At 48.4% G+C, this 25,891-nt stretch overlaps 1 protein-coding gene across 4 annotated transcripts in view; it reads left to right on the forward strand.

The window, feature by feature from the left end:
* EBF1 (EBF transcription factor 1) overlaps nt 1–25,891 on the forward strand; it is a 378,394-nt gene that overhangs the window by 347,069 nt on the left and 5,434 nt on the right. For all 4 annotated transcript variants that reach the window (XM_045826138.1, XM_045826160.1, XM_045826169.1 and 1 more), the window contains exons 12-15: nt 13,425–13,490; nt 14,454–14,631; nt 15,278–15,457; nt 19,178–19,372. In XM_045826138.1, coding sequence (XP_045682094.1) covers nt 13,425–13,490; nt 14,454–14,631; nt 15,278–15,457; nt 19,178–19,372 — 619 coding nt within the window. The remainder of the gene's footprint in view (nt 1–13,424; nt 13,491–14,453; nt 14,632–15,277; nt 15,458–19,177; nt 19,373–25,891) is intronic.

Raw genomic sequence — 25,891 nt, forward strand, 5'->3', positions numbered from 1 at the left:
GTCCGCACGTATGGATAACGCTCGTACCTGGCTCACGGCACTTCTTCATCCTTTATGAAACATAATAAAAAGTATTTATTATATTTTTACTTTAAAGCTTTTATACATTCTAGCATTATTTACAGCTAAACATGCAGGAAAAAGATGCGAGTGTTTTTAAAATGATTACCGTTAATGTTTCTGCTTGTCAGAAGTGCTTAAATTTTCCTGCACTTTGTCTAAAAACTTAGTACTGTTGCCTTTTAAGAACAACACATTTAAAAGATCCTGCAAGTCAGATTTGCAAACACTGCTGACAGTTTGTGATGAATGATATTGCAAAATTTGCAAGATGTTTGTCATTTCGCACAGCCGAAATATTAAGGAATGGATTAAGAAATGCGAACCCCCGCCCCCGCCCGTGGAAAACAGCCATCCCAAACAAAACCCGAAGGAAACCTCAACCAAACCTTGAACCGAGAGCACACCCACCGGAATGGCTCTCTCACCCGGGCCTCCTCTCCCGGCTTCCCACTCAACCAGTGGAACCCAATTGTTCTCAATGCATTTTCTCTCACCATATGGTCTCCTCATTACCATACACTAAGAGTCCATATGGGAAACTTGTGAAATGAACTGTATTCATTTCAACTGCCAGATGAGCAGCCTTTTGCTTTGCAAGCTTAGCTTAAGTCATCTGCTGTCTTCCGGTTGTTATGGCAACACGGCACCAATAAAAAATTCTAATCTACTGTAAGTGATCACGGTATTTTAAGTGCTTGCCTATAACTGCCCTCAAAGGGGAGGACAGGGGAGGAGTGATATTTGTCCGAGGAGCAAAGGGCTCTTCTTTATTCCAGCAGGTGTCAGTAAGGAAGCTGGGGAGACGCAGGGGGAGGGGCCGGAGTAGCCAGAGCAGATCTGAATTGTCAAGGAAGGTGGAGTGCAGAGGGATGGATGGCAGTGAGGATGGACTGTAGACCCTTTGGGTGGGTCTGGAAAGACACCGAATGTCAAAACCATAGTTCTTCCGGCAGACACGGTACTCTGCCAGCGTGGTGCAGACTGAATGAAACTCAAGGTCTGAACTGCGCAGGCAGCCAACCCCCGTGAAAGCGTCTCCTTCAGTGGCGCGTGAAAAAACCTCAGCCTCCACCATCCTGCTCCTCCCGTACACGGGAATTAGTCATCGCCAACCCCGTGCTAATTGAGAGTACCTTAAAGTAATGGAAGTAGGCAGCAACATCCTTAAATGTAAATCATTTTCACCTCCGCAGGCCACATGATATGTTGCATCTCTGTCGCTCTATCTGTATTGAAAGTGAATGTTTATAGTCTCAGTTCATCAGTTCACATTAGCCTCATGCTGAATATTTAAACACAGAACAATTTGAACACACCATGGAGGAAGACAGTGACTGCACTTTCATTTGGAACAGCACGGGCTCATCTAATAATAATTTAGTAAATCAGCCATTTAGTGGCGCGGTTGTGCACTGCTTTGTGCCAAATATTATTCCGTTCCACTGTACACTTGCAGAATTGAAATGTAGACTCCGGTCACAGGCCCTGCGTTTGCTCAACGGAGAGACAGAGACCCCAAGCCGCCCTCCCTGAAGAGCATTCGTGGTTAGCGATTTATCATAAATACAGGGCTGGGGCAAAATGAAACTGGAGTTGGCTGTATACAATGTATTCTAATTATGCTTTTATTGTTTTAGTCTTTATGCAAAGACTATCAGTAATTCAAAACCTGCAGTTGCATCAGTGCAAACACAAATAAGAAATCTGTGCATAACCACATTGCCTGTTAGCAGAGAAGGGGATGACTAAGGGTTTCAGAAAAGCATCAGGAAAAACGCAACATCTTTATCTTCCACACTGTGACACCGGCCACTCTCTCTCCTCTTACTCGCTGATTTATTTTTTTTAATTTGAAGAAACTGTTACCATTCTACCCAGGAACCAAAGTGACTGAAACAAAAAAAAATACATATAGACACAAGAGCATATTATATAGTATAGTCAACTCTTAGACAAAGCATGCTTTTAAATGTAAACAATTTAAAATTCTTCTATTACAGTTTACATTCAGTATTATTTTATATTAAGTTCAGGTGTACAGCATAGTGGTTAGACAGTCGTATACTTTACAGAGTGATCCCCCTGATAGTTCAAGCTCCTCCCTGGTACCATGTACAGTTTTTTCAGTATTACTGACTATATTCTCTATGCTGCACATTATTACATTGCTGTGACTGTTTTGTCATTGCCAGTTTGAACTTCTCAATCCCTCTGCCTTGTTCACCCAGTCCCTCAATCCCTCTCCTTTCTGGCAACCCCATCAGTTTCTCCTCTGCATCTATTAGTGTGTTTCTGTTTTGTTTATTTTGTTCTTTAGATTCCACATATAAGCGAAATTACATGGTATTTGTCCTTCTCGGTCTGATTTATTTCACTTAGGGCAGTACCCTCTAGGTCCATCCATATTGTTGGAAGTTCTTTTTAACTGTCAAGTGCATTTGCATGGTATATATGTACCACCTCTTTTTTAATGTGCATATCTCTTTGATGGGCACTTGGGTTGCTTCCATGTCGTGGGTATAGCAAATCATGCTACAAGGAGCACAGGGGGATGCGCATATTTTTTCTAATTAGTGTTTTGGCATTCTTTGGATATATATCCAGAGGCAGAATTGCTAGGCCATGAGGCAGTTCCAGTTTTAATTTTATGAGGAGGCTGTATACTGTTTTCTACAGCGGCTGCACCAGTCTGCAGCCCCGCCGACAGTGCACGAGGGTTCCCTTTTCTCCACATCCTCACCAACACTCGTCATGTGATGATTTATTAATGATGGCCACTCTGACAGGTGGGAGGCGATATCTCCTTGTGGTTTTAATTTGCATCTCTCTGATGATTAGTGACACTGAGCATCTTTTCGCATGTCCTACTGGCCATCGGTATGTCCTCTTTGGAAAAGTGTCTCTTCAAGTCCTCTGCCCATTTCTTAATTGGATTGTTTGTTTGTTTGCTGTTGAGTTGTATAAATTCATTATAAATTTTGAATTTTAACCACCTATGGGATGTATCATTAGCAAATACCTTTTTCCATTCGGTGGGTTGTATTTTCATTTTGTAGAGGGTTTCCTTTGTTGTGCAAAACTTTTTAGTTTGATGTAGTTTCATTTGTCTGCTCTTTCTTTGCTTTGCCCAAGGATATATATCAGGGAAAAGATGCTGCTAAGAGAAATGTCAGAGATTTTACTACCTATGTTTTCTTCTAGGAATTTTATGGTTTAAAGTCTTATATTTAAGTCTTTCATCCATTTTGAGTTTATTCTTGTGTGTGGTGTAAGAAGGTGGTCTAGTTTCATTTTTTTTTTGTACATCTCTGCCCAATTTTCCCAGCAGCATTTATCGAATAGACTGTTAAACAAAGCATGCTGGAGTTTGGTTCTCAAAAGCTTTGTCTCTGCCTTCTCATCAAAACACAAACTGTGGAATGCAGTACATTTCCCGCATCTCTCCCCTTGATCTGCCAGAAAACTTACAGGCAAGTTCCACTTCAGCATTTTCATAATATACAAAGTTTAGGGACTCGGTGTTCCCAAGTGCTTCTTCCGTCGCGGGAGTTTAGCCGAGATCCATGCACCCCTGACATTTTATATAGGATTGTGTGTGTGTGTGTGTGTTTTGAGCATGCACATACTCATGTAGGCATGTATGATTTTTCTGAGAAGGGAGATTGTAGTTTCAGTTAAAAAACCCAGGATCCTCACAAGAGTTATAATTCTACTTTTTTGAATATTTATTTTATCTTCAAGTAACTTATTCGGCAGGAAGTTATTCTGCTTGTCATTATTGTATCATGCCCATTTTAGAGGTGAGCAAACTGAGGCTCAGAAAGGACAAGCAACCTACTCAAGCTTACACAGCTGGTGGATGAAGGTTGTCTACCTCAACAGACTTCTTCACCATTTGTCTATCCAGGATCTTTCACAGTTTTGCCAACAAGGTTGTGAACAGCACCCAAGGCACATAATGCACATTGACTTTGAGAATGCATGAAATGCCCTGGCAGGTGTGGCTCAGTGGATTGAGTGCCAGCTTGCAAACCAAAGGGTTGCTGGTTTGATTTCCAGTCAGGGCACATGCCTGGGTTGTGGGCCAGGTTCTCGGTAGGGGGCCTGTAAGAGGCAACCACACACTGATGTTTCTCTCCCTTTTTTTTCTCCCTCCCTTCTCCTCTCTCTAGCAATAGATAAATGAATTTTTTTTAAAAAAAAAGAATGCAGGAAATTTGTCCAGGTTCTCTGGAACATAAGGGAGGGTCATCAGCATCATTGCAGGCTGTTGCTCCACAAGCCCTGTGTGCCAGCTGAGCCAGGCACTGGTGTTAACCCGCTTCACAGACGAGGAGACAGACACGGGATTGCAGTGCTAATAAGTGGCAGAGCGTGGGTTTGAGCCACCTCTGTTGGATCCCAGGGCCTGTATCCTTGAGCACTGCCTCCTGGAATTAAGAAAAGGGAATTTTAAGAAAAAAAAAGGCAATTTTGCAAACCAGTCTTTTAAAAAATCCCTCAACTTGGCCAGGGGGAACAAGGAACTGATAGGTTACCTTACAAATGGCTGAACAGGGCCAAAGCAGCAGCAAGAATTAAAAAAATATACACATACGAACCTTGGAAATAATTCTTTTTCTCTTTAGCTGCAGACTCATTGTTATAGGGACTTATAACAGTTTACTCCAATAGCTTAATTCGGGAACCTCTTTCAAGTTCTTTTTTTAGCACTGAGGTCTTAATCAGGGGGACTATTAGTTCAGCCTACTTCATATCACACCCCCCGTGAAAGAGCATTGAACGTAATTACTCATTAGTTCAAGAAGTCACAGGACGAACAAAAGACTACCTCATTTCTACCTCCTAACTGTCCAGTGTCCTCCGACAGACCGAAGCCCTTAGAAGCAGAGACGCTAGGAAGCATTCGGACTCACAGACGCTTCTCAGCCTTGAGTGACACGTTGGTGAAGCATCGGGGTCATAAGAACTGAGCCCCAGTGGTCTTGGAGCAGTGGGTTCTAACTGCGGTTACATCAGGACAGTTGGAAAGGCGAAAGCCTTAGAATCATCCTTTACTGATACATTTGTCTGGAGGTCCATATCGTAACTGATGACGTTCAACAATTTTAGAAGCAACACACAACTGTATTTTTGCTTCCCTGAGACAGCTTTAAAGGGCAGCGTTGTGTTGACATGCGCAGATCAGTGACTCAAGTTTCAATATATGTACTTGTCCAAAACCATGAATATACACATACATTTGTAGACACATGCCAAATGCACATACATAGATAGATATATGCAACATACATATGACAATAAATCTCTTCGTTTACTCAGTGGTCCTTTTGCTTTCAAACCAGATATTTATTCTTTTCCCGCCCAAGGAAACGGAAGCCGCAGCCAAGAGACAAAGAGAAACAGAAGTAGTTAATATTTGGCTTTTGTGTTTCTGAGAGCCCGGGCCTTGGCGACTTAAAAGGTTTTCAAGGGTAATGTTGACTCCAGGCCGTTTTTATTTCATGCGTTCACTTTACAGCCTAGCCCTGAAAAAGGTACCTCTGTCCGTAGCCTTCGCTTTAAGCAGAGACTTTTATCCTGATCAGAAAGCCGATTTCCAAGGCCACTCAGCAGGACCTAACCCAGAGCGTTGGTCTGAAACCAGTACAATGAATTGGAATCAGAAGCGCCAGCCAGAGGTTACCAGGTTCAGCTCTGTACCTCCGAGCAGGTCGTGCTCACAAGGGTGCACATGCCATTTTTCACTGCATTTGTGGCGGGAAGCGCCCCAGGCCCCCATTCACCAATTACCATGACACCGTTTCGAGCAGGATGCCAGGAGACCGGGAAGAGGGGGGCAGCCATTGTCATAACTCTTTCTCAGGAATACCTGGTTTCACTATTTATACCTAACTGCTGACACTTGAAAAGTCGAACATTTTGGTAAAATGCATCAAGCCGTAATGTTTCTTTTATGAGATCCCCTTGCAGGAGAGGGAGGTGTGGCCCCTGGTGGAGGCCGAGCTGTTATCCATCACAGTGAAGTCAGCTGTCCTAGCGGCTTCGCAGAGGTCACGCGATCGAACCAACAGCTCTTACAACTGTATTATTGCTTACGGAACAGTAATTGAGGCACCAGATAAAAATTACCTGGTCTAATAGGCAGCGAACAATTTTCACTCAATAAAATTATAAGCCGAATCATTCATTTCATAACACTCTGGCTAATTTATTTGTTGACCTTTTAATATCCATAGCTCTTCAGTGGTATTAACTGCAACTCAGACAAAATCTCTTGTTCATTTCACTTTCATTGATTTTTTTTTTGCCATTGAGGCAATAACAGCTGCTTGCAAACAGCCTTTTTCTTTCCACTGTAAAAGTCAATCATGTAAGTTAGCGTGTCTTACGTGGCTATCACCGCGTTAGCTTACAACCTGCTTTAATTTCATGTGGTTCAGGGGTCTTCGGTACCACGGGTGTAACAAAGGCAAAGCTTTCTGCGGGGACTCCAGCCTGATGATACATTGTTATGCATGTGAGGTGTGGGGCGTGGGGCTCTCATCTAACCTGAACAAGAAATCAACTTTAAAATTACAGGAGGTTGAGAAGTAGCCCCTGCATTTCCTTTAGACCAGCATGCTTTCCATGCCTCTTGTACGAGCACCAGCAGACCCCTTCTAAATATTTCATTCCTTTGCTTTCTGCAGATTTTGATTGCAGTTTGAATTTTATTTTTCTTTAAAGACTCTGGGCGATGAGCGGGCTTCAGAATACTCAGTACGTTTCGACGAACCCTCTTCATATCATAAAATACTCAGAAGTCTTTAGAATATGGGGCTGTAAAACGTAATTGTTACACATTTGCCACTTTATGCCTCCCTGGAAACAACCACTTGCTACCTACCCCTCGTCTGGGCCCCCCGCCTTTCCATTTCAATTCACTCTAAAGTGGTCTTTAGCCATAATGAGAATGCCCCTTTCCACAGAAACGTGTTTAATTATATCCACGCGAAGTGTAAGCGACTCTTGTCGGTCACAGGGCTTCTGAGGAAAGAGCGTTTAAAGCGTGACACCGAAGGCTCCTGATGATCTCTGCGGCGAGCTCTGCTTCGCGTTCATATTACCAGAAAAATGAAAAATTCGAGGAATGCCTCGGAGGATCGGAAACTAAACAGTGCTCAAGTATTATTTTGGTTTGTTTTGCTCAGTCCCTCGCTGCCCTCATTATGTGATTTTTTAGAATGCGAAGTCTATCATAGTGGAATTTTCCATGTGGCTGAGTAAACACAAAGGAAGTCGGGGCGTAAAAGTGCCCTCCGCAGGAGTGCCTCTCAGTACAAGCCACAGTTACGGCTTTGCGCGGCCAGCGCTGTGGGGAGTGGGCCCTTCTGGGGAAGGTTTCGGCTTTCGGGATGTCGCATCTGGAGTGTCACCCGGACGTTCAGAAGCAGGCAGGGAAGGGGCTAGAACCTGGGGACTAGTGATCTGAATGTACTGCTTAAAATCTGGACCCCATCGTAAGCTTCGAGGTGAGCAGGGGAGAGTGAAATCAATGCTGATTTCATTCGTCGCTGCTTATCATCTTTAAATCAGGAGTGATTTTGCAACCTCGTTTTCTGTCGCTGATATCTGCACCCACTGCGTTTTGACTCCCCTGATAAGGCAGAGCAGATTGGTGATAAATGGGTGTCGGAAAAACGTGCTGCGACAGAGAAGTATTGGTCTTCTTTCTGAGTAATCACCCAAGTCAACTTGACTCGGATGATGGTAGTTTAGCTTCTGTTTTCCTCTACGTTCTGCAAAACATTCTTTCCCACTCGAGGGGGCGGAAAGCCAGGCACAGATTGTTCTTTCGAATTACCGAAGCATCCCCAGACCTTAATTTTATGAGGGGGTTCCCAGAGTCTCAAAATTGGATTCTGAAACTCGCAATCGACGTTGTGTCGGTAGACGGGTGTCCATCTGGCTTTGCGAGTTGGCCCACGGGAGCGCTGAATGAGAGGAAGTGGAGGCCATCTCCCCTGCGCACCTGGGTTTGAATTGCACAGGACAGTGAATTGGGTGTCTGCGTGGCCTCAGTGTTAGACAATTAGATACTCCTCCCCTTCCTCCTGGAAGCCTGGGAAGTGGATATGAGCTTATTAGCCACACACGTGAGGTCAGGCACTGAAGAGAAGACGTCCGTGGAAGGTAAGTCGTCCTCAGAGGCTTCACTGTCAGGAAACAGAAGGGAAGATGACTTAACTGCATCTGCGTATCAGACACGTGATGCCTGGCTCCCGAGAGCATGCAAATACCTACGTATTTCTAAGGGTCTAAGAGTACAGGTAATAAAAGGCTAATGTTCACCAAGACCAACCTCCTGTTGCTAGGAGCCTATAACTTGACATAATGTCTGTGCCCAACGTGATTCATTATATTAATCACAAAATTAAAATGTAAGCACAAACCAGCAGGAGTGACAGAGTGAATTCATAAAAGGGGGGAGCATCGAAGTCCCCACAGTGATCAAGACTTAACCTTTGGGAATTTACATATTGGACTGAAAAGTCTAGAGCCCAATGGAGCGCCAAATTTAAGTCTTCCGCTTTTATAAACCAGGCTAAATATGTGACTTTGTCATTTCATCATGTAAATTAAGTGTGCACTTCTAAAAATCAGTGACTATCTTAGAATAAACTCTTCAACGAGAATTTCTCAGGGCCCTTGATTTGGAAAACCTCGTTCTGGGGGCTTAGAGAAGGTGATTAAGACACCTCCCTGGCCTTGAACCTACAGCCCAGTGTGGAGAGTGAGCACTAACACGCATAGGATCAGAGCAAAAGCACCCCACGGCACTGACAGCTCTGCTCTGCTCTGCTCTGCTGGGTGGTACAGTCAGCACCATTTTTCAGAGGCTGAGCGAGATTAGGAGCTGGGCTACCAGCGAAGGTGGAATTGATTCTGACAGGATAGCGTCATTCTCAGCAGCTCAGGCTCTGACGTCTCACGGGCCTGAGGTCGAGTCCCAGCTCAGCCACTCCTCAGTGGTATGAGCTCAGGGGAAGCTGGCTGGCTTCTCTGAGCCTCCGTTTCCTCATCTGTCAAACAGTGATACAGACAACACCATATAAGAGGCTCTCTGTGAAGACTGAATAAGTTGATGCCCCACCTTCAATAGACCGTAGTTATCATTTTCGTTATTGTACCACCGCCACCACCACCTTTAGAGGGTGGGAAGGTGTTGTCGAGATTGGAGTCAGCATTCCAGGGGAAGGAAAGGCAGAAGGAGTGGATGTGTGGAGGTGGGGAGGACCTCTGCACTCGACTTCTAGGCTGGGAAGAGCTGGCACGGCCAGAATAGAGAGCAGTTCTTCGTATGTGTAGGGTGACAGGCTGGGCAAGGGGGTAGGACCCCACTGGGGGCAATCTCGATAATCCCGGTAGAACCCTGTACCTTGATTCTGGGAAGACAGTGCGCCTTGAAAGATTCAGACAGTGATATCGGTCTGTACTGCAGTGACAACAGGAAGCTCACCCATGATTTGCTCATTGATTGGGCTGCAGCATAGGAAGTAAAGCTGATCCTCACCTCTGTGTTCATACCCCACTCACCGTTCTTCTAATAAGGCCTCCAGAACAGAAGACAGACCCAGGACAGTTACACTGGGGCTGCTTCTGGGAACCTGTCTGTCCTGCAGCTGTCTCAGCATTTCTGCAAACTCAAACTAGATGAAGTCTGGCTTAGCCGTTTTTTTTTTTCTTTTCACACCCCCACTCACATACTTATCCACCGATGGCCATGGCAGGACAGGTGAGACCAGGCTTTAATTGTGAGAGGAAATAAATCAGTGAAAGACTGTTGTTTTTAAGGAGTAAACTCCTTTTGTTTCTCTAATAGAGAAGAGAACCAAGGCTGTGAAAGGAAAAACAGTCTGACTCAGGATGTGGGTCGAGAGCGAGCATTAGCTCTGTGAGGAGACTCTCCAGGTTCTCGATATTTAGGATACTAATATTTGTCTTCTTAATTCCCCAGTGGGATATGTTTTTTTAAATTCAAGGATAGGATTAATTATCTTGGAAGAATCTAATCTCTACCCTCATGTTTTAAACTGCAAGCAGGGAGACGTTTTAAACATTATGAAAAGAGGAGGAAATCTCTCCTGACAAATAAATGCCTTGAAAAATTAGATATTAGTACCAGTCAAGTGCTCTTTCTTTTCAGAAATATAAAAATTGCACATTAGAGTGGAAGGGATCCTTATACCATGCTCCCTCCTCATGCCACAAAACATAAGACTTTAGGATCACTTTCAGAGACAAAAGATTATATGAAACATCCAGCTCTTCCCCTGATGGGAAATTTCTTTCCTTTTTTTTTTTCACATCCCAGGCTCAATCATTTCCTAATGTGAAATTACAGATTTTTCAAATTACCATATAAAACTGCAAAAAAATTACACTGGTGACCACAGAGAAGATAGCATATACTATCAATTTGATTTTAAAAGGCATACATCTTTTATACTACCTGTCATTTTTATAATGCCTTTTACAAATTTAATCAATACATTTTAACATTCTATATACTTTAAGTGCAATATACAATAAATATTCAAGTTTCATCTTAAACATGCTTTAGCCTTTAAATTGTTAAAACTGCACTGCCCTTTCAATCTACTTACATAATGTCATAAAATATACATTTCAAGGTAAATGAAGTCAGCTACTTCAATTTAGTCCCTCAAACTGGTAGTAAATGAGAGGTTAACACTATGGTGCCAAACCCATTATTGAGTAAATTTAGCACCTTGGACAGCTCTGTAAAATCTTTATTGCTTTCCTGACCTGCTCGTCATGTTCTGTCTGTGTGTTCAGTGGCTCTCAGCTCTGATTGAAAGGCAATATATTAGATCCCCAACACAAACACGCTTGGGGGCTAGTTCACCGGGCGCCGAATGACACGGAGGCGAGAGCAATTTTCTGGTCACCGAAATCTGAGCGCCTCGCAGGTCCGTGGCACTGCCTCGCAGAGGACCCAGGCATTTCCTCCCCCACTCCCCATCTGCGGAAATAATGAATGGCACTGGACCACGCTAGCCAAGCAGAACCAAACCTGGGCCGTCCCACACCCCCCCACGTCGATGCCGTAGGGGAGGGCGTTTTGAAATGGGGGAGCTAGCATGGGGCGGGGGGCACCGCTGTCCTCGGGTGTGAGGCAGTGCTGGGCTGGTGACCCCCCCGGGTGGCCGTGCACCTGGTGGGAGAGCGCAGCCCCGCCTCACGGACCAAAGAGGGGGTCAACCTTAGGAAACAAGATTCAGGTGGTTCATTTTCAAAGGATTAGTGGCGATGAGAGCTCTGGGTATCAACATAAAGAGAAAAAGAAAGAAGTGGATTAAGTCACTGAAATGGTCTATCACCAAAAATGTGTGAGATTAAAATATATAGCATACACAGGTAGCTGGCATGTTTTCGGGTTTACAAAAACTTCAAAGATCTTGGGCTTTTCAGATCTCTGGGTCTGTGAAGTTCATTAACGTAAGCGGCCCCACGCTAAGTCCTCTGCCGCGGTGTTCCAGGATTGAAGTTCGCAAGTGCGGAACCTGCACCTCCTCTTGCTTCTGACAAACAGGAGACTTGTGTTTTATTTTTTCTTTAAATGAAAACAAAAATACTTTCTCCACCGAGTCCAAACATTGGCATAAATATTTATTTGATGAAATAAATGAACATAGACCCAGAGAAGTAAAATCTTAGTAAGTACATTCTCTCGATCCTATTTTGTCTTCCTATCTTCGGAGAGCCAGAGAGCGCCACCAGGTTTCAGCGTGAGCGGCAGAGGCTGAACTTGATCTGGGGGTCGGGTTCGGTGTGCCGGCACCATAGTAAATTATTCACCGCTGTGGTCAGACAACACTGCAAACAAAGACTGGTGAATTATCTGGTAGCCCGCATTAGAAAAATAAAGAAATTATTTCAGATGTATTGATTCAAGCCCCATTGATTCTATAAAGCTTTCCACTCCTGCTATGAAAAATAACTGAACGGGTTTATAAATGGATTCTGGCCGTGTAAGGCAAGCATGAATGTTTCGTAAGAACTGAAAACCCCTCTCTCTCATTTTTGGATTTAGGATGTTATATGTGCCACAAGTCGCTACTACAGCACAACTATTTTATCTTAGACTGTGGGGAATGTAAAATCGAGAGATGCTAATACGTACCTAAAAGCTTGTCATTTCAAGAGTGGTTCCGGAATTTTTGAAGAGGCCGTGGCGATGGCCAAATGAGTGCAATTATGTCCCTATTTTCTGATCGGCAGCTCCAGTATTCGAATGTGGAACAGTACTGCTTCTCCAGTCTGTTCTGTAAAAATACTTGAAGTTAAACTTAGGCTTGAAATTTTACCCGCAGCAAAAAAATCGTAAACGTACCTTTTGCACACCACCTCTGATCATCACTCACGCCTTCCCATTCGGTGTGCTGGGCAGCCTCCACAGGACACGGATCGAGCTTAACTCTCCTTTCCCTGTTCCCAGTGTAAGTGACTACAGGAAACTGGGGCAGCGTGCGGCGGGGAATGACTGGTTTGGTTAGAACAAAAAAAAAAATTACCACCACACACACTTTTGTAGAGTGCCCTATATTGTAAGAAAGAAGCGCCACGCTAACTATGGAAGCCCACCCAAAGAAAGGGAGGGTGGTCTTTTCTCTTCAACTGGGGCTGACAGCAGAACCCACATCTGGGAGGAGAAGGAATGAGCCAACCGGGAAAATGACAAGCGATGCTGAAATGGATGAGTCACTGTAAAGGAGCCTGTGCCGGTCATGGCTACTGGCACGGAGAACCCTCCTGCAAGAGCCGGTGACAGACGGTGCGTCGCGCCGGTGTATGTGTTCACCGCGCCACCCCCTCGTATCATGGCTCTGCCACACCAGGGAGATAGAGAAAAGCAGGTTAATGCTACATGCTTCTAGTAGCGGAAGATTGATTGGAAATCCCTTGAAAATGACCTGCCAGATAAGGTCATGGTTCCTGGAATAAGCAATTAAGTGCAAAATAAACACATCTTAGGGATTCATAACATGCACTGAACGGCATCGATTGTAGCCGTCTAGTAAATGACCTCGCAATTGTATTCGGCAATAAACATATGAGTGCTTCTTCGAGCCCGCGGCGGGCGACGGAGGGGCGCATTTTATATTGCGGCGCCAACGATGCGCACCTTCGACTGGATTCAGTGTGCGTGTGCGAACAGGGACGAGTGGGTGATTGAACGCCATTCCGGGGCTGAGCGGCGCCTGCGCAGAGTGTGGCCGGAGCTGCAGCGTGGTCACGGCAAGGACCCCTGCCTCCTGCACTCAGAGGACTCTTCCTGTTTTCTTTCCTGACAGGAGGTCATCCTCAAAAGGGCCGCAGACCTGGTAGAGGCGCTGTATGGGATGCCGCACAACAACCAGGTGAGCGTGGGGGGCCTCGAACCCGTGCGGGCTCCCGCGTCCGCCCGAGGGTCTCGGGCTCCTCGGCGCAGGGAAGAAGTACGATAAATAGAAAAGCCCCTCGCGTGAGTTCAGAGCTGGCGTCACTCAGACTTGGGAAGTTACCAGTTTTCTCTCTTCTTGGGTAAATTTTTTTAATTGCCTCCTCTACAGGATCCTTTTTCTTACGAAATCTTCCGTGGGAATGTACTTCACCAAGGAGGCAGAGAGTTTCTCTTGCTCTGCTTTATTCCTCTCAGGTTTTCAAGCAAATTGAGGGGGGTTCCTTTCTTCTGAAAGTGTAACAAGACAGGAATATAATTCTCTGCCTCTATGTGTCCTAGAGTGGGCCTGTGTGTATGATGCAAGTCGCTCAGGAAACTAGGAGTGCGACAAATTGTTCCCTCCTTTTTGTGTCCCCTGAGTCAATGTCCAGGGGACGCTGTCCCACCAGCGCTCAGGGACACGGGCAGTTTTCTACGACCTGCCCTGGACTTCAGCAGGAGGGATGAGTTGCAGCCACCCGTGTGTGTGTGTGTGTGTGTGTGCACTGGTGGGGGGACAGGTGTGGCCCCAGAGCCCCTGCGTGTCACTGGGGAAGGGTGGGGGAGGGAAACCCGTGGTGCCGGCCTTGACTGCAAGGTCATCGGGGGGAAAGGCTTCCATAATGGCCTCCCAAAGTCAGCCAAGCAGGACTCTGCAGCCCAGCTCTGTCCTTAAAGAGGTGGCTCTCTTGGGGTGAGGTCCTCACTTCCAGGACCCTCAGTCGCCCCATTTGGGATTGGGCGTGATGATGATGGGGCTGAACCCAGAGATTTGCAGAGAGGGGTGCGGGCGTTAACAGCGTCGGTGAGCCCCAGCAAGCCTGGAGCGCCGGGGCCCTGCAGGGCGGCTCCCGGGAGAGCGACTGGGGCAGCTAATGGGGGTTGTCCGCCTCCGTTTCAGGAGATAATTCTGAAGAGAGCGGCCGACATCGCGGAGGCCCTGTACAGCGTCCCCCGCAACCACAGCCAGCTCCCGGCCCTCACTAACACTTCGGTCCACGCGGGAATGATGGGCGTGAATTCCTTCAGTGGACAGCTGGCCGTGAATGTCTCCGAGGCGTCGCAGGCCACCAACCAGGGTCAGGAGCCTGCTCCCCGCCCCCATTCCCTGTCCCTTCCCAACCTCAAGCTACCCACCCCCGAATTCTTTGGCCCCAAACAATTTTTACTTAAAAATTTTTTTTTCTAAAAGGGGAGATTCCCAGTTTGTGTGCATCAGATACTATTGTAGCATTTTGGTTCTAGCTATTCTGTCTGGTGGTCTGGTCGAGGGGGCTGGAAGGTGGGCGTGTGGAGCCCTCTCACCACTAGGCTCCCCACCGTGGACCATGAATGACAGATCGCAGAGAGGGCTGGAATTAAAGTTCTCAGGGGCCAGAGCCCATCATCCTCGCCCAGGGAATAGGAACCTGTTAGCTTCAGGGCATGGCTCACAGATTGGGATTTATTTCTGCTCCAAAATGATAATTTATAGGCCCTGCATTGCCACTTCTCATGGCCCTGCTAAGTATTTATGATCTCCTAAGAAATGCACCTTGTACTCACTTCCCATTTTAATCACAGAGCTCAGGCCACCAACCCACACCCATCAATCACCCGACCCCTTCCCTCCGGGACGCCGTGAGGGGCCAGGAAACAGAGCCCTCCCCTGCCCCAGTCTTCCAGGACAGGATTGCCACCCATTGGGACACCACCCTCACCCCTGGTTTTGTCCCCACCCCTCAGGTTTCACCCGCAACTCAAGCAGCGTATCGCCACACGGGTACGTGCCGAGCACCACTCCCCAGCAGACCAACTATAACTCCGTCACCACGAGCATGAACGGATACGGCACAGCCGCCATGTCCAATTTGGGCGGCTCCCCAACCTTCCTCAACGGCTCAGCTGCCAACTCACCCTACGCCAGTAAGTAGAGATGCGGGTCCTGCCTTCTTGCACGCTTTCGTGCAGAGCACTGGGCATCGTACGCGGCACCCCCGCCCTGCCCGGCACGGACCCCGGGATGCCACTGAAGGCAGCACCGTCTCCAGCAGAAGTCGCTACCCTCCCTGGCTCAGTTCCCCCCCCCAAAGCCTCCCTCACTGCCAGAACTTCACTGCAGCTCCAAGCAGGAGTGTGGTATCATCACAAGATCTCAAGCTCAGAGTCAGATGGAGATGGTCACTAACCAGTGACCCCGGGCAAGTTCATCTCCTCTCCAAGCTTCAGCTTTCTCACCTGTAAACTAGGGAGGAACTAGCCTCCCTGCCCCCATAGAGCTGCTGTGAGACCCTGACCAAACAAGGCATGCAGTGCGCATGTCCTGGTGCCCGGCCCGCGGGAGGCACACTCACTAAGCCTGCATGCTCACCACGGCGATGGGGTGACAGTAGTGAGTGGTGCTGGTGACACGGCACAGTGCCAATGGCCTGGAGCCTCAACTCTAATGCTTGGAATTAAGAATTTTCCCCTTTGTGTTTGAGGTTTTAAAGAAAAAACAGCCTTGGAAAAATACACTTTATTTTTCCCCAAAGCTCTGGCGCAATGAACACACACACACAAACACACACACACATACACACACGAAATATCCTTTGGTGCCCGCATCTGTCTGAAAGAAGTTTAGCTTAAATCATTTTTGGTGCCACATTTAGATTGCACTTGGAGGACCCCAGCGATCTGGCACCTTTACATATAAAAGGTCACGTATCTCTGCGGTCTCTTCGGCCGCCTCTGAGGAGGGCTACACAGATAGACAGCCGAGTTCTGCGTGGACAGTGTGGGTGACGCTTCTGGTGTGTGACACGCGGCCAAACTCTTACCCACTCAGAGAAGGATAGAAGATGTGTTGTTAAGTGAAAGGATATTCATGATTTTTTTCAAAATAGAGTGTCTTGGCTAAAACCAAAAGTTACCTCTGTCGCTAGTAGAGGAAAGGTAGAGCACTACTAATCCCTGGGACGAGGAAAGCTCAGGCCGGGCCTTTCAAGGAAGGTGGTTCTGAAAGCAATCCGTAGAGCCTTTTGCCGTCTCGGTGAGTTTTCATGCACAATGTGAGCTGAAGTTTTGTATTTCTACTTTGTTTGGAATCAGCTGGTTGAACATTTAAAATACCTCCCCCCCCCTTGCCCCCAATAACCTGCTTACATTATGTCTTTCTGCTCAAAACTCGACCTTTGGGGCCAGTCCCGCCCAGAGTTTGCTTCGCGGGAGGATCATTTCTTGTAGAGCCATCGTTCCAGGGGTCTCCCGTCTCCTCAGTCAGAAAATGTTTCAATCATGACCTGAAAATTAAAAGGTGGAATTCTTAATTAAATCAATAAACTAATTGCTATATGGTAGCAATTCAATTTAAGGGCTTGGATTGCTCTGTCTTCTCGAGCCCGTGCAGACACCCGGCAACTTCGGTCTGAGATTGCATCTGTCAGCCTGTGAAACTTCGAACGTTTAATTTCCATTAATTGATTTCCTCGGTGCTCACAAATATAGTATTAAATCCTCAAATAGGCTCTCAGATGGGACAGTTTCATCTGCATAAATGCAAATAAAACAATAAACACAGGGCCCAGCTGATTTGAAATTTTTGCCTCCATAATATTTAATTATTCATAAAGCGCTCATGTTGAAAAAAATCTCTCACGGAATAAAAAAATAAGACATTCCACTGGTGAGCCCACTTTCTGGTGTGGCGGCCGATAACTAATGATGTTACAACAAATGGAACTGCGTGGCCGTATTTCACCCCCCCCCCTCTGTTCGCCACCCCCACCAGACTCCCCACCTCTACCCACACATCGCAGCCACATTTGCCGGGGAGATTAATTGCCTTCCTCAGTGAACCAGCAGGATTTCAAGTCAACGAATATTCAAAAATCAAACCTCCAGCGCAGGAGGCATGCAACTTAAGTGGGTATTATTATCGAGCGTGTTTTCACATTCACAAACCCTAAGAGATGTATGGAAACGCTGGCCTCATTGAAAGAAAAAGTCAGTTGAGATGATGTTTGGGGAAGCCCCCCCCGCCCGAGGACGGCAGCCCGGTGTGTTCTGCTTCACAGCGCCGTGGGTGGGCTTCGACTGCACCGCTGAGCTGAGGACGGATTGCCGGGGGTCGTCTCCTCCGAAGGCAGTCGCTGTCTGTGGCTGATGTGATTCCCACTTCCTTAACTTTCCAAAGTCATCGGGCCAGTGGCGAGGACACCTAGACGGCCTTTGGGACCTTGGTGGGCTCCTGGGAGGGGGGAAGTGCTTTTTCCCTGGCACTCTTTTCCCCTCGCAGGGCAGTGTGGCAGAAAGAGCGCTGAGTAGGGGCTTGCTTCCGGTGGCCCATTCTAGCTGTGGTCCTGGGGCAACTCACTCGACTGTGTTCTGAGTTTCAGTTTGCTCAGGTGTTAAAAGGATGTAATAGGCCCCAATTTAAGCTTGCTCGGCCAATGACATAAGAGGAAAAAGAGATGAGGATTCTTGTGAGTGAGAAAGCAATCTATAATGGTCATAACATAATGTGGAAAGTAGTAACCCAGTAGCAGGAGGTACCTAGAACTTGAATGAAGTGCCCGGGGGCCACTGGGCAGCACTGATACTGTTCCCCAGGAGATGACGGGGACCGAAGGTGAGTGGCTGAAAACTCTAGTCTTGAGTGTAGAGGACTCAGTGTGTGCAAAATCTGTCTCCTAAAGTCATCAGGTTGTTAGCAGCCTGCGAAAGGTGAAGAGCCAGGCTGCGTGCACCGTGGCTGGTGGAGAAGGTGCGTCTCCCTGGCTCTTTCACGTCCGCAAGCACCCAGGTGTCCTTTCTGGGAACTGCTGAAGTTGACTCTCCCGTCACTGAAAATCTACATCCCCACTCCCACCAGACTGGGAGTGTTTACACAAGGCTCCTACCCTACTGCTTATTAATTCACAAGCATGAATCTTCCGCTCCGTGGGAGCTAGAAGCAATTTGCAACTCTGACTTGTAGTTCTGCACCAGCCACAGAGGTTGCGTGTGCTGGTCTGTTGATCCGCTTTGTTTCCTACCCGCCCACCTCTGTGCTGTGGAGCATTCAGGGGCACGCATGGCCTTAAGGAGCTCGCAGCCTCATGGGGAGAGAAGGAACACACACACCACCAGCTCCCAGGGCCTTCGGCTGGAATCCAGGTGTCGCCTCCAGTCACCCTCCCTCCTCATGCCTCTCATTCCATCGGGGACCAGGCCGTCTCAAGCTGGCCGCCTATCTGATACCCCCACCTCCTTGCTGGAACCTTAGATTAGGCCTTTCCTAGAGTGCTTTCCCTGACACCTCCTCTGGGAAGCCTTCTCTGGCTTCCCTTCCCTGCCTCCAGAATTGGTCACGTTCACTGTTGTCGCTATTTTGTGCTACTCTCTCCCTTGTAAGAGCACTGTGTCTCCTGGCCTGGGGCGCCTTAGTGCCCAGCGTGCTCCTGGGACATAGTAGACCCACAATAAACACACAGAAGATTGCCATCCAAAAAAGGTAGCACAGGCCAAGTACCAAATGATGAAAGCAGACCAGCATTCAGGGAAGGCTTGGGCTGCAGGGGAGGCCTGAGCAGGGAGGTGGGCGGAGGGGTGGGGCCGAGCCACCTGGCTGCGCTGGGATGCCGCGGGAGGAGCTGACTTGTGCTTTCCCATTGCCCCTCCCAGTTGTGCCATCCAGCCCCACCATGGCCTCTTCCACAAGCCTCCCCTCCAACTGCAGCAGCTCCTCTGGCATCTTCTCCTTCTCACCAGCCAACATGGTCTCAGCCGTGAAACAGAAGAGTGCTTTCGCACCAGTCGTCAGACCCCAGACCTCTCCGCCTCCCACCTGCACCAGCACCAACGGGAACAGCCTGCAAGGTAAGCCCCAGGCCCCAGCAGGCCAACCAGATGCCCTGACTCCACCCTCCCAGGGCCCAAAACAGATGCCTCTCTGCTGCCCAGAGGCCAGCGTGGGCCTGCCTGCTTCTCTCTGCCCTCATCTGCTGGGCCCTTTTGTGCTCGCTCTCCTTGGCCCTGGCCCCCGGCCCTGCCTGTCCCCCCTCTGCTGCTGTGGCCTGAGCAGCCCTCCTTCCGACTGCAGCAGTTCTGCTCAGGCCCCGGGTTTGCTTCAGAATACTGTTTGCGCTCACTAATGCCATCGTTTCTCTTTTCTCCTCTCTCATTCCCTGTGGTCGCCATGAGCAGACCAGTCTTTTGTGGACTCTAGCAAGTTCTCCACTGCAGGGTCTCTCCCGGGACTGGCCTTCTCCTGAAGTAGGTCACTCAACCTTTCCTTCCTGTTGGCTGTGTCGGAGTGAACGTGTGTGCGGCTGAGCACGGGGCGCGGGGAGCCACGGCCTGATCGGAGCCTGACCTTAGGGCCTGGTAGACGCCCCAGACTTTCTTCTGTCCCCCAGAGTGTTCAGGTTCCTAGTCAGATGGTCCCTTCTCTTCCCCCTCGTGGAATATAGAAGAAAACAACAGTCACCAAGAGTGGAAGTGACCTTTTTGTTCACTGAGAAAAAAAGCAACCCACTTTTAAAGTGGGCCCGACATTTCTCACATTCTGCTTGCGTGCTGGCGTTGTGGGGTGGGGTCGACCCACACGACCTCATTCGCTCTCCCGCAGCAGCGCGGCGTGAGAGGTGCCTGCAGCCCCTGCTGCGGAGATGAGAAAATGAAAGTGTCGGGAGGCGACCAGAGTGCATGGCTTCCGACAGCTGGTGTGGCAGAAGCTGGCTTGAAACTCAGGCTCAAACGTTCACCTCTTTCCATCTCCCGAGCACTTTATTACTGGGGCGGGGGCGGGGGAAGGATGTGTCCAGATTCCTAAGACAGCTGGCAGGGAAACAGCATCAATAAGATCATCTGCTGCCATTTTCTGAGCCCTGGGGAGGAAACTGTGCTCAAGACTGAGCGCGCTGTATCTTCACCCGCACCACTTCCTGATGAAGCAGGAGGACTGCTGTCCGCTCCATGGTGCAGATGGCAGCAAATACCTGCCCACAGGCCCAGCCAGTCAACGCTGGGCACGAATGTCAAGCCAGCAGGGTCCGTGCCCCTAACCCCTGGCCTACATAGCTCCCCAGGTGCCTTCCTTCAGTGGCTGGTGCGCTCACCTTCACTAATGGAGGTCCGCAGGCTTGTTTGGGACTTCTCAGCCCTGTTTCTTGTGGATAAGCATACGTATATTTATTTATACATATACACACATGTACTCTGTGCCGCACGCTTTACGTTGGTGTAACCTTGTATCGATGCTCCCGAAAGCCCTATGAGGTCAGTGCTATCTCCCTTGTACAGACGGGGAAATGAAGGCCCAGCTCGCTCAAGATCACACAGCTAGAGCTGGTGGGAATCCACACCTGGTGACTCCAGAACCTGAGCTCCTGATCGCTGTGCCCGTGTAACTGCAGAAGGGCAAGGCACACTGTTCCTGAGAAGCCTGCTCGCGGGTCTGCCCCGCACAGCCAAAGGCCGCGCCCAGGAAGTGTGCCTGCGCCCCTCCCTCGCGTACACACGGGCGACGCCATCCTCTCAGAGGGAAGAGGAGGACGATCTGCCCGTGGGACTGCACCTACGTCTCAGGCAGTGTTGTCCCTGTTAGGAAATGCCCACCTCCACAGCGGGGTCTCACCCATTCCTGCAAGTCTCACTTTAGCCAAAAATAATGCCTTGTCCCCCTCCTGATGCCTCCAGCTAGCAAACGAGGGATATAATGCTTAAGTGGACATAACTCATAGTGGGTTTTAAATAAGGATAAAACATACGGGAAGCAGAAGTTTGCTGTCTTTGAGCCGCCCGTCGCCGTCTTTGCTGAGCACAGATCAGCCGTCAGGGACAGCCGCTGAGAGGCGAGAGGCGGTGCTGGGCAAGCCATGGGCCTGGCTGGTGTGGCTCAGCTGGCGGGAGCGTCATCCTGTGGCTGGGCGGTGGCGTGTCGAGTTCGCAGTCAGGGCACGTGCCTCGGTGGCGGGGTGACCCCTGGTCCCGGCGCGAGCGTGTGCGATCCTGGTCTGGGCACGTGTGGGAGGCAACCAGTCGGTGCCTCTCTCTGGCGTCGATGTTTCTCTTTCTCCCTCCCTCCCTCTCTAAAAGCAATGAAGACAAAAAAATGTCCTTGGGTGAGGATGAAAAAAAAACAATGAAGGAAGAGAACGCCCCTGGGAAGGTCAGCGGTCGCATCACCGGCCAGCAGTGTCTGGAGCGAGCAGCCCGCCGAGGAGGGAGAAAGGGCAGAAAACAGGGAGTCAGCCGGCCTAGATTTCGGAACCTCCTGGGTTTAGGGAACATCTGGGCGTGCTGGGCGGTGTGTGTAAGTAGTGTCGACATGGCTTTAAGACGGGGACACATGCAAAGTCTGTGCACTTGTCACTCCCCGGGGCATTTCTCACCCAAGTCCGCACAGATCCCCCAACAGCCCGGGTTATCCCCACTCCTGATTACCAGCCATGCCCCTGCCCCCTTTCTAACACGCAGCTGCGGGGCATGGGGCGTCTGGGGCTCCCCCAGGAACACGCTGCCAGGATCTGCTGTCGTGGACAACGCTCCCCTTTCCTTCTTCTGATGGAGCATGTGTCCGGGAGAGTCTTTCTGGTGGCTTTTGGTTGTCCAACACTGTCAAAGACCAAAGGTCCCTAGTTTTGGGGAGTGGCAGCGGAGGCGGTATAAGTAGAGAAATCAAAGTCAATTTTGATACCATCCTTCTTCCTGCCCCCTGCCCGCTCCACTCCCAACCATGACACTCCCCTGGCAGGGACCCGGTGCCCGCCCCGCGCACGCTCCTGGCAGCCGCGGATGCGCTGCACCACTAGTTCCAGGGAGCTCCTGCTCGGGGCCCTGGGTCTCAGCCACACTAGCCCCAGGCAAGCCCTCAGGCTCTATGGCTACACTAGACTCAAGCCACCGGGCCAGGCCCACGTAGACAATAGGATCCTGACCTTAGAAACTTCCCCCATATTACGAGAAATGCAGCAGCTCAGTAAAGAGGGAAGGTCTGTCTGGGAGAGGCTGGGCGCCAAGCTGTGGGAGTTCAGAGGGGAAGATTAGGGGGAATTCAGAACAGCTTCAGGGAGAGGGTTGCCTTTGAACTGGACCTAGGACTAGGGCCAGGGGGATGGAGGGCCAGGGGGATGGAGGGCCAGGAAGGGGCATCTAAGCAGAAGGACTAGGGTAACCTGAGAAGAGTCATGGGCAGTAACCAGTAGGCCAGGAAGCAGCGATAACGTTGAGCAAGGAAGTCCTTAATTTGAAGTCATAAGCCCCATTCTTTACATATACATTATACTTCATAGTTTCTACTCTGATCTCACCTGGCTTTCTTTTCAGGTAGGTGAAACCTTTGACAACTTACCTTTTGTCTTGAGTAGTTTTTTTTAGGATGAAGCAACTCTTGATCTCAGCACTTCTGGAGTCTCCCCAGGTGCTCTGTTAAAAAAAAACAAACCTTAAATGTTGTGGTCAAACAAATCCAGACGGTGGTGCTCACTGACACACTGTCTTGGAGGTCACCCACAGCGCACCCAAGCTGACTCAAGGCTCCTTGACCCCTGCAGTTAAATGGGAGAGACTATTCCATTTGCTGCTCCATCTACTCTTCTGAACTTCTTTGCCCACAGAATCTTCTGCCAAATGTGAAGACCAATGAACATCCATTAAAAAAAGTTGGGAAATGCAGCTGTGTTCTGTTTTGGGCTTAAAAGAGAAAATGCAGAGAAACCTTCCATTCTTTTCTAGATGAGTTCATTGATGGATCCTGATTCTAGAATCCCCGAGTGAGTCTGTTGTCACGGGTCAGACCTGAGTCACCTAGCATGCTGTTATAGAGACACCCCCCCCTCCTTTTCCTAAAGCCGAGGCCCCCTGGAGCAAGGAGTCTCTGCAGTTTCAGGCCTCAGAGGACTTCTTTAATCAAGAGACGGCAGCCCTGAGAAGGCTGTCACCATGCCATTGGTCCTTGCTCCGGTGCGGTGATTTTAACCCTGACCATGTCGTTGACAGTCAGTGCAGAGGAAACAAACAACAACAGGCTAGAGTGTCCACATACTGACTTCTTTTCTTCACACACTTCGGTGAGACCCAAGCTGGCCAGCCCCACGTGACTCTGGACAGCCATGCCATCCAGTAGCGAGTCCTGTAGAATTGTCTTTTTCTTGATGCACATGTTTGTTCAATCTGTGTAGGGTCTTCCCTCACTCTGTTTCTGGTTAGCTCACAACTCTTACTCATGGGGTGGCTCGAGGAAGACCACATTCCACCCCGTCATTCCAAAGTCCCCCAGCTCTGCAGAACTTCCCATTTTTGTCTTATTCTTACCAAAATATGGGAACTGTACTGATGGAAGCACTGCCTTTCTTTTAAAAAAAATACGTTATTGTGTGTGCTAGTACAGTCATCCCAACTTGCCTCCTCTGCGCCCCCCACCCACCCTGCCCCCACTCCCACGTCAATCCCCACACTGTTGGCCACGCCCGTGGGTCCTGTTCTTTGACTAACCCCTCCACCTTCTTTCACCCAGTCCCCTCCTTCTCCCCACGCCCGGCAGCTGTCAGTCTGCTCCATGTTTCTAGCCTTCTGATTCTATTTTTGCTCTTTAGTTTTATATTTTGTTCATTAGGTTCCAGTTATTAGTGAGGTGATGTGGTATTTGTCTTTCACCAATTGGCTTAGTTCACTTAGCATACTAGGTTCCAGTTCCACCCATGCTGTCACAAAAGGTAAGAAATCCTTCTTTCTTTCTCGCTCTGTAGTATTCCATGGTGTAAATGTACCACAGTTTTTTAAGCCACTCATTTGCTGATGGGCACTTAGGCTGCTTCCAAGTCTTGGCTATGGTAAAGAATGCTGCTCTGAACATAGGGGTGCATATATTCTTTTGAACTGGTGTTTCGGGATTATTAGGGTGTATTCCCAGAAGTGGAATTGTTGGGAAATAAGGCAGTTCCACCTTGAATTTTTGAGGAAACTCCATACTGTTTTCCACAGTGGCTGCACCAGTCTGCATTCCCACCAACAGTGCACTAGGGTCCCCATTTCTCCACATCCTCGCCAGCACTTGTTTGTTGATTTATTAACGATGGCCATTCTGACCGGTGTGAGATGGTACCTCGTTGTGGTTTTGATTTGCATCTCTCTGATGGCTAGTGAAGTTGAACATTGTTTCATATGTCAGTGGGCCATCTGCATGTCCTCCTCGAAGAAGTGTCTATTCAGGTCCTTTGCCCATTTTTAAATTGGATTGTTTGTCTTCCTGGTGTTGAGTCCTGTAAGTCCTTTATATATTGTGGAGATTAAAACATTGCGTGACGTTTTGTTGGCAAATATGTTCTCCCACATGGTGCGTTCCCTTTTCATTTTGATGCTGGTTCCTTTAGCTGTGTAGAAGCTTTTTGATTAGATGTAGTCATATTTATTTTTTCCTTTGTTTCCCTTGCCCTAGGAGATATATTGGCAAAAATACTGCTACACAAGATAATCTGAAATTTTACTGCCTCTGTTTTCCTCTGGGATTTTTATAATATCACAACTTATATTTAAGTCTTTTATTCATTTTGAGTTTATTCTGGTGCATGGTGTAAGCTGGTGGTCTAGTTTCAGTTTTTTGCATGTAGTTGTCCAGTTCTCCCAACATCATTTACTGAAGAGGCTATTTTTCACCCCGTTGTATGCTCATGCCTCTTTGTTGAATATCAACTGACCACAGAAACCTGGGTTTATCTCTGGGCCCTCTGTTCTGTCCACTGGTCCACGCGTCTGTTCTTATGCCGGCGCCAGGCTGTCTTGGTGACAGTGGCCATGCCGTGCAGTTGGACACCAGGTGTTGTGGTCCCTCCTGCCCTGCTCTGCTTTCTCAGGACTGCTGAGGCTCTGTGGGCTCTTCATGGTTCCACAGAAATGTTGGGAGTATTTGTTCTAGATCTGTGAACTATGCCACTGGTATTTTAATAGGAATTGTATTGAATCTATAGATTGCTTTGGGTAGTACGGTTGTTTTAATGATGTTAATTCTAATCCATGAACTCGGTATGTGCTTCCACTTATTTGTATCTTCCTCAACTTCTTTTTTCAGTGTCCTGTAGTTTTCCAAGTACAGGTCTTTTACCTCCTTGGTTAAATGTATTCCTAGGTAGCTTTTTTTTTTTTATTGCAATGGTAAATGGGTTTGTTTTCTTAGTTTCTCTTTCTGATAGTTCATTAGTAGTGTATAAAAATGTCATCAATTTCTGAGTATTGATTTTGTATCCCGCTACTTGAAAACAGCACAGCCTTTCACACCAATAGTCTTCCAAGCTTCTGTCACAGGACATGGTCACCCAGCTGCCGGGGAAGGTGGCAGCCACCTCGGCCTTGTGACAACTTGGCACTTGGGGCTGTCTGAGAGTGTCATGGGCCCGGCCT

Source organism: Phyllostomus hastatus, unplaced genomic scaffold (assembly GCF_019186645.2).
Source record: "Phyllostomus hastatus isolate PE091 unplaced genomic scaffold, TTU_PhHast_1.1 phas_contig_150, whole genome shotgun sequence".
In the NCBI taxonomy this organism is placed as follows: Eukaryota; Metazoa; Chordata; class Mammalia; order Chiroptera; family Phyllostomidae; genus Phyllostomus; species Phyllostomus hastatus.